The sequence below is a fragment of the Hibiscus syriacus genome, unplaced genomic scaffold, assembly GCF_006381635.1.
Source record: "Hibiscus syriacus cultivar Baekdansim isolate YM2019G1 unplaced genomic scaffold, ASM638163v2 tig00110328_pilon, whole genome shotgun sequence".
Classification (NCBI taxonomy): Eukaryota; Viridiplantae; Streptophyta; class Magnoliopsida; order Malvales; family Malvaceae; genus Hibiscus; species Hibiscus syriacus.
The window spans coordinates 7872668-7882054 of record NW_024062685.1 but is presented as its reverse complement, the minus strand read 5'-3'; the positions used below and the strand labels follow the sequence as shown (position 1 = coordinate 7882054).

At 34.3% G+C, this 9387-nt stretch overlaps 1 protein-coding gene across 1 annotated transcript; it reads left to right on the top strand.

The window, feature by feature from the left end:
- Positions 1–236: 236 nt before the first annotated feature.
- On the top strand, positions 237–5056 carry LOC120118367 (probable WRKY transcription factor 75). Its single transcript, XM_039138410.1, has 2 exons — positions 237–532; positions 4849–5056. The coding sequence occupies exons 1-2, from the start codon at positions 237–239 to the stop codon at positions 5054–5056; spliced, it is 504 nt and encodes a 167-aa protein (XP_038994341.1).
- Positions 5057–9387: the final 4331 nt, after the last annotated feature.

Below are 9387 nucleotides of genomic sequence, written 5' to 3'. Positions count from 1 at the left end.
ACAATTTTCCACAATATCTGCTATCTTTCTAAAGAAAAATTGTCGTGCCGCCTATTTACTATATTTTATATATAGTCTGCTCAGCAGCAATCCCATATATATATGACTATGCATTTTTCTTCTTCTTTCCTTCATCTTCCCCAAACAATACGTTCCATCTTCTTCTTCGCAGACAGACTTTCTCTGATCCATCTTCTTCTTCACAGATATAAGCAGTACCGGTGTTTATAATATATATGGAGAGTTATCAAATGTTCTTTCCTACGTCGGACCCACCTGCAGAAGCAGCTCAGCCTTTACCATTAAACATGGCGCCTGATTCTCATGTTTCTAGCAACTTTCGTCGGAATTCCTTTGATGGGTTCTTGGGGTCTAAGATCTTAGACTTGGTTAAGAAACCAGGAGATAAGGATAAGAAGATAAGGAAGCCCAGGTATGCTTTTCAAACGAGGAGCCAAGTTGATATACTTGACGATGGATATCGTTGGAGAAAATATGGGCAGAAAGCTGTTAAGAACAACAAATTCCCAAGGTTTGTGTTTCCCCCCTAATTCTAAGAGCAACTATGCATATGATCATTTAGTAGTTTATCATGTTTTTGCCTTAATCTAGGGTTTTCTTAAAATCTTAATTTATTTCCATATACACATACAAGTTTTTGTCTAGGGTTTTCCCTTTTTATATGAAGATAATTAGGTGGTCAAATGTGCTTGTATAATCATTTAAAGCAAAAAGATAAGTTACAAATTAAGCTAAGAGCTTATAATACCTATATAGCAAAGAGATGAAGAGGAAACCATGTAGCCCTAATAGGAAATATTTTTTTGAATGGACCTAATAGGAAATAGAGAATCGTGTCTATGGAATATATTTGTACGTGTGTCTACATGGTTGATTCAAGGGTTGGTGATAATAATCATCCTCTAAAAATTTTAAATTCTCATATAATTTGTTTTTTTTGTATTTCCAATAATATGTGTTTGCGTTTATCTTTATTTTTATAAGTATGTCATCAGTGAAACTACCTAACTCTTCTCCCAAACGAGGCAGAGGAAGGCCTATAAAAGACAAAGCAATTTTAGCAGGATCAAAAAATAGGTTTGAGGCTCTCAATTCGGTTGATGAAAATTTACCTATTATCGAAGGCAGTCAAAAGAAGTCACGCATTGCTTCTAAGGGAGTAGCTGAAATAGTCAAAGAACTCAAAAGCAAAAGGAAGGAAAAAGTGGACCAATCCAAGAGTTCAATAGCTGAGGGTGAAGGTCCTCTAAGGGATTGTTATCCCAATGATCATTACTTTCTGGAATATTAGAGGATTCAATAATCCTCTAAAACAGAATAAAGTGCTCCTTAGGGCTTCTCAAAATAATGTAGATATCCTCTGCTTACTTGAAACTAGAGTTAAAGTTCAAAATTCCAAGAACATCATTGACTCCAAATTAGCCAATTGGAAAGTCTGTTCTAATTATGAATGTGCTGTTAATGGTAGAATTTGGGTTCTTTGGAAGAAAAGTATTGACTTAACTATCATTCAAGTTACTGATCAAACCTTAACAGTCAAAGGAGAGTATTGTGGAATTCCTTTTGTCATCACAGCTGTTTATGGAAGTAATGATGGCATCATTAGAAGGCAACTTTGGCACCAGATGCAAGACTTGGATAGAAAGATTGGCCACCTTCCTTGGATATTGGGAGGTGATTTTAACATTACCATCATTCCTAATGAGAGCTCTGACTTTGATCTTCACTGTCCAGCCTCAACCTCTGAAATGAAAGAATTCCAAGATATAACTCAAGACTTAGATCTCCGTGATCACCCTTTCATAGGTCCATTATTCACTTGGAGTAACAAACAAGCTTAAACTTACCTTGCAAGGAAGCGTGACAGGGTCTTCATCAACACCAACTGGGTTAACTCCATCCCTAAATCTTCTGTTGAATTTCTCCCCCCTCGAGTCTCGGATCATTGTATGGCCATCACATGGCTCTATAAAGACACCCCACTAACCGTCCAAAACCATTCAAATTCTTCAATTTTTGGACGCTTCACTCAAATTTTTTGAACGAGGTTGAAAGATCCTGGCATAAGACTTTCTTTGGTAATCCCATGAAGATTCTTTTCCTCGAACTCAAGCAAACCAAGTCGAGCCTTAAAAATTTAAACAACTCCTGCTACAGTGATATCTCTTCCCGAGTTAAACAAAAAAGACTCGAGCTTGAACACCATCAACTTCTTTCACTAAAGGGAGAGGAACTCTTTGATAAAGAACTACAAATCCAAAAGGAATTATCCTCCCTTGAGGAAGCTGAATTAATGTTTCTGAAGCTAAAAGCAAAGGTGCAATGGATCAAGGAAGGTGACAAATGTTCAAATTTTTCCACTCTGTTGTGGCTATTAAAAATAAGAAGGACACTATTTGAATGCTTATTGATGACCATGGGACAAGACTTGAATCCTTTGACTCCATGGCTGCGGAAGTCTTATCTTTCTTCACTGATCTGATTGGGAAATCAGATCCTAGGGTTAAGAACATTAATCAGAAGCTTCTAAAAGATATTCTTAATTACTCTCTTCCTCATGATTCTGCTTCTGGCCTTGTCAAGATATTACTTCAGAAGAAATCAAAGAAGCTATTTTTAGCCAGGGCAATGAGAAGGCTCCGGGACCTGATGGTTACACTCCATATTTTTTCAAATTTGCTTGGTCCATTGTAGGTGAGGATATGATCAATGCTATCAAATATTTTTTCCAGAACTCTTCTCTTCTCCCTGCCTTTAATGCAACTACCATTGCCTTGATTCCTAAAATGCCTAATCCAAGCAAAGTCAAAGATTTCAGACCAATCTCTTGTTGCTCAGTCATTTACAAGGCCATCACCAAGATTATTGTCAAAAGACTGTCAAGCCTTATCCCAGGAATGGTTTCACTTAATCAAACTGCCTTCATTAAAGGTAGAAGCATTGTTGACAACACACTTCTGGCTCAAGAAGTGGTTAAAGGTTATGGGAGAAAAACATATCCCCTAGATGTACAATGAAAATTGACCTTCAAAAAGCTTTTGACACACTCCATTGGAACTTTATCATTGATGTCTTGAAGGCTTTAGATCTCCCTAATAAATTCATTGGCTGGATTGAAGCATGCTTCACTAAACCAAGATATTCAATATCTTTTAATGGTATTTTAATTGGGTTCTTCAAAGGTGCAAGAGGAATTAGACAAGGTGACCCCCTATCACCTATTCTCTTTGTTATATCTCTGAATGTACTTTCCAGTCATCTGCTGCTAGAGGTCTGTTCAATTACCATCCTAAATGTAAACAAATAGGTCTTACTCATCTATCCTTTGCTGATGATTTATTGATATTCTGTAAAGGAAATGTGGAGTCAGTTGCAGGTGTAACCTCTGTTCTTAAAAAATTCTATGAATTTTCTGGTTTGAATCTCAATGCTTCAAAGTGCGATTTCTTTACTGCTGGCATTTCAACCAGAACTGCCAACACCATCAAACACCTTACTGGTTTTAATCTTGGATGCTTGCCTGTTCATTATCTAGGAATTCCTCTTATTACTAGAAAACTCGCAGTGAAAGACTGTGATAACATTATTCAGAGCATTAAATCCAGACTTAACCTTTGGTCTGGAAAACATCTCAGTTTTGCTGGCAGACTTGAGCTTATTAGAGCTGTCCTGTTTAGTATAGCAAACTATTGGTGCAGATAGCTTCTTTTGCCCCAAGCTGTTATCAACAAAATTGACCAATTATGCTCCCGTTTCTTCTGGAAAGGAACCGATTCTGCAGCTACTGGTGCGAGAGTCAGTTGGGATAAAATCTGGCAACTTAAATCCGAGGGTGGTCTGGGTCTGAAAAATCTTAAATGCTGGAACCGAGCTTGCATGATTAAACTTATCAAAAACATTCTTGCTGGAGAAGGATCATTATGGGTTGCTTGGATCAACAACAATGTTTTAAAGGAGTGTAGTTTCTGGCATATTGAGGGAGGCTCGAAATTCAGTTGGAGTTTTAATCGATTGCTCAAGCTACGTGATGAAACTCTTCCTGCCATTTCAAACAGATCCTCTACCATAAGGGAAATCTGGAAAGAAATCAGAATTAATGGGGATAAAGCTTCCTGGCAATCCTTGATTTGGTTCCCACTTCATATTCCGAAGCATAGCATTATTGCTTGGATGGCTCTCCAAGACCGTCTTCCTACTCGAGAATGACTTCAACGTATGGGGATTACTATTTCCGTGGACTGCACTCTATGTAATTCATCAATGGAAACTCGTTCCCACTTGTTCTTCGATTGCTCAACTGCTTCTTATCTATGGGAAGCAATATTTTCACATAATGGGATTAAGAAAATTGTTTCAGCTTGGGAAGACATGGTTACTTGGGCTATAAACACCTGGAAAGGCAAGTCTCTCATTGTAACAATTTTAAAAATTGCTTGGTGTGCTTCAATCTATGTTATGTGGGAGGAACGCAACCGAAGAATCTTCCAAAACCGAACAAGAACTGTTGAAGACCTCTTCATTTACATCAAAGAAGTTGTTTTAATCAAATTAAGGGGAAAAACTATCAATAGGAATGATAAAATTAACTCTTTCCTTTGTAGCTCTTGGGGTATAGATTAAACCGATCTTTCCTTGTTGTAAGTTGATTGTACATTATTTTTGTGATCGGTTATTTTTGTAGCAGCTACTGCTTTCTTTGGGTAATAAAATTTATTTATCCAAAAAAAGTATGTCATCAGCATTATATATATAATATTGTAAGATTTCTAAAGGCAGGGGGTTTGAGCTCAACTAATGTTATGAGTAATTTCGCATGTATATGTACAGAAGCTATTATCGATGCACACATGAAGGATGTAATGTAAAGAAGCAAGTCCAACGTCTAAGCAAAGATGAAGGTGTGGTAGTCACCACCTACGAAGGAATGCACACTCATCCTATACAAAAGCCAACCGACAATTTTGAACATATCTTGAATCAAATGCAGATTTACACCCCTTTTGAAGACCATCATCATCCACATATATATATGTAGATGAAAATGTTGGATGGCTTAGTTAAGGGACATGCCGACATTCTTGAATGTAACCCGTCTATATGAAACAATAAAGTTGTAACCATAGTTGTAACCATAGAAATGTTCTTTTGTTTTTCTTTCTTTCTTGTACTTAATTAGCTCATTAGGCAATGAGAGAGAAATGCATAATGGCTGCTGATCATTTAGACATGTGATAAAAGGATCATTTCTTTTTCTGTTGGGCAATGGGTTGTTTAGACATGTTGGAGACATTTCTCCATTTTCTCTTGCAAAGACTTCTATCTCATCAAGTTTTTGCAGCCTGCGTGTGTCATTAAAATAAGGTTTAGTACTTCAAAAAGTTTGAGTGTATACCTCAGTCACCGAATCCAAGTGTTGTTCTCTCTCTAGAAGTTGTGTGTGCGTTATTAATAATTAAGAAATATTTTAGATAGATATTATCTTGTAATCACACTAGACTATTAAAAATATATTACGAAGAGCCCGTCCAACGAGATGAATGAACTTTTTTTGAGTATTAGATTCGAGAACTACGTCTACCACAAGAGGAACATAGGTGAGGCTTATCCTCGTCATTAAAATCATGAACATGGCGTCGTCAAAGCTATTCAGTACTCTCATTGTCATTATGAGCAGAACACCATCGAGACTATTCATTAACACCATTATCACTTTTTAGAGCATAATATTGTCATTCTGATCCTCCGTTCAGTTAAGCCAAGGTTTGAGTTATGGATTACATCACCAATTCAATAAGATTAATACAATCATTTGTTTCTTTTTAGAACTTATCAATCATATTCTACAAGTTCACTACTTTTTCTAACTTTGTATTGCATTTCAGTCATATTCACAGGGTAATTTGCTGCCTGTTATATTGCTCGTCTCTTGTCTCTTTTTTTAACGAGATACAAGCAGTTAGTTTTATTAAAAATAAAAAATATTAAAATTAAAATTAATGTTTACAATCATAACCATAAACTAAACACATAATAATAATATTTTCTTATAATCATTAACACGCAAAACTAGTTACTCAAAATCATAAAAGGAAAATGTTAAAAAAACCTAACCAAATAAACTCAAATAAAAAGTAGATACGAACAGATATGATAGTATCATAAAGCAAACCACAAAAGAGATCAAGCTATAAAAAGATAACCGATCAACTGCAAATCAAAATCAATTGACGTGAGAAAATTATCCAAGAGTTAATGGAAATTTCATATCCAAATCTAATCCAAGGCTCCAAAGCAAGAAAGATTATTATGATAACAAAACATAATCTTGATCAGTCGTGACAATGTCAAATATAACCTTGAAAAAAATAAACAAAGATAATAGCCAAATTACCGAAAACGTGCCATAAAGGCAGAAAAACGTGTCATAAAAGCATAATTATTATAAAAAACAATGATGATATAATAAAATAAAATTAATGAATAATGATGGTCGACGACAAACATTAAGATTAGTGTTACCATTAGTCACAAAGATGGAGAAGATACTAACGGAGGCACAAGAGATAAAGAGAGAGAGAGAAATAGGGCTAAAACCCTAAAGTAAAATGGTTCTATAAGTCATTCTAAAATCAAAAAATAAAAAAAATTATAAAGCAAAACCTCATCACTATCCCTTATAAAAATTATATACTCAATGAGACAAGTTGACAAACCTCGTAATTGTCAAATAATCATTCTTTTTTCTCGAATAATTATGTTAAGAATGTGATATAGAGAAGGAGAGTGTTGGTCCACAAGGATTAGAAAATTTCTAATTTCAATCTGAATTGATCTTTAACCAAGAAATATGTAAACCAAGAAAATTAAAAAGATGGAAGGCTTTGAATAATAAGGTAAACTAGATAAATTAAATTAAATCAAAATCAATAATAAAAAATAAAAAATAGAAGAAATAAATTGTAAAGAAATAATAAAGATGAGATATAACTTCTAGCTTCGCTTCGTCTCAATCCGTCTCGATCACTGAAATAGATTTTACTTCGGATACTTGTCAGTTACAATCTACAAGGCTCAATCCTTGTAACTTACTCTTCTCTATAGGGAACTGATTTCCAAAGTCAATCCTTGAAAAATAGCCCTTGTTTGGATTAATATCGACTATCGATATTAACGCCAATGCTGGTTAGGAACGGGAAAAGCCTGTTCTCGGATTATGGTGTCTCAATGAGAATCGAACCCAATCTTGATTTCCCTTAACGTACCCCGCTAATATTGTTCTTAGGGAATTAAATTTGTTATAAGCCGATTCTCCTCCTCAGTTGTAGATCACAACATCGATCAAACCAACTACGCACTTTCGATTGAAGAAATTGAGATGCCTGAAGAAAGCCCGATCAAACCAACATCGATCAAAACACTCATCACAATTAATTAATCTTGTAAGTTTAAAGTTGTTCAATAATCTTGTAAGTTTAAAATTGTTGAATAACAATCGATATTAAAGAAGTTATGGTGAGTATAAGCTGGTAAAACAATTCTAGGTAGGGGTGCTTATCGAGCGAGTTGCGTTCGTTAAAAAATTTTGTTGTTCGAATCGTGCTCGTTAAAAAAATTGTTTCTCGACTCGTGCTCATTAAGTTCTTTGCTCGTTAAGTCCGTTGCTCACCTCGTTGCTCGTTAAATTCACTAAAATGTTTATCTTATTTTTCTAACTATAGGTAAAATTTACTAATACCATAAATTAATAGATTAGCCATTTATCATGTTTTTATTATCTATTAATAAAATCTATTAATAAATTAGTAATTTTTGAATGAAATAATTTTTAAAATAACTACTAAAAAATTGTAAAAAAATTTGCTCGCCAACTTATCGAGTCGAGTTAGATTTTACTTGACTCAGCTTGTTAAGGTCTCAAGTCAAATCAATCCGAGTATTTTTATTAAATTTTGATCGAGTCGAGTTTGAACTGCTCAACTCATTAATCACCCCTAATTCTAGGCATTCATAGACCAAAAATAGGAAAAAGCTTGGCACCAAAGAATAAAAAAGTATTAGAAAGCGTTAAGGAAAAATAACGAATACCCTTTTAACTTGGATCAAGGTAAATTCGACTAGAAAAATGAATTTTCTATTAGCCAAATTTTACGAATATATTGATAAAATAATTTTTTAAAAAATAAATTTAATTTGTTTTATTTTTATTTTATTTTTATTTATGCATTTGAATTTGGAGTTAATAATAAATTTTCGAGTGGGATAGTAATATTTTTATTTCAATTGAAGTAATAACTGACTGTTTTAAAACATGAAAAATAGTTTTTCTTGATAGTAAATAATTAAATATTGTCGTTTTCCACCCAAAAATTCAGGAATATTATTTAAAGTAATCAAAAATTAAATTAAATTCGAATTTGTAATATTTATAAAGACAACTAATTAATCGACTAGAACAACCATTCATGGAAGCAGTTATGGATCGAAGGGGTGCTATCAAATTATGAAGATTGAATGCCTTAGATATGATATAAGAATCAACGGCATGGATTTGTTTTGATATAGTGCAGCATTTGAATGCTAATTCAACAAGATTTATGGCATGCTTCAGATGATACACAATGAGTGAACTGAGAAACCACTTTCAATGAATTACTAAAATAACGAGAAGAAAAAGAATTAAAACCATAGTTTCATTGTTGGTGATATCATATATATACGGCCAAATGTGATATTGGCACGGCTCAATCAGACTAAATGGCTCAGTCGTGATGAGAGATTTGATCCGACTGAACCGTGCCAACATCGAATTCTCAACTCAAGCACCGAGCATCTTGCAGCCAGAAGCGCAGAGTCTCACCATTGATGATCAATGAAGCAGGAAAGAAAAAAGGAAAGAAGAAAAGGTATTATATCAGAAGGTGGTGCTTTACTATAATAAAATATAGATTGGTTAGGGTTTCCAAATCTATGCCTTATATAGGAAAAAGAATGAGCTGTTTGTAAAGAAATTTGCATAATTTCATACAGAAAGAGAAAGTTTGATTTCCTTCTATTACACCTAATTTTTTTAAAAAAGAAATGGCTAAAGAACATTAGCTGGAGAGGACCCTCATTTTATAAAGCTATAACTTGCTTCGTAATCATCAAATCATGCATCATCATTGCTGAAGCTGTTTCACCTTGCAATTTTCAGGTAGAAATTTAGCTCTCTTTTTCGACATAATCAAACATGTTTGCATCCATGTCGCAATTATTTTTCCCTGACCGTCTCGGTTACACACCTTTCCAACTTTTAGGCACCGGTGGTGGCCTTCTACGGCCACCTTCTTGTCCTTTTGTTCCTCTTCTCGGTTAATTCATATCTAC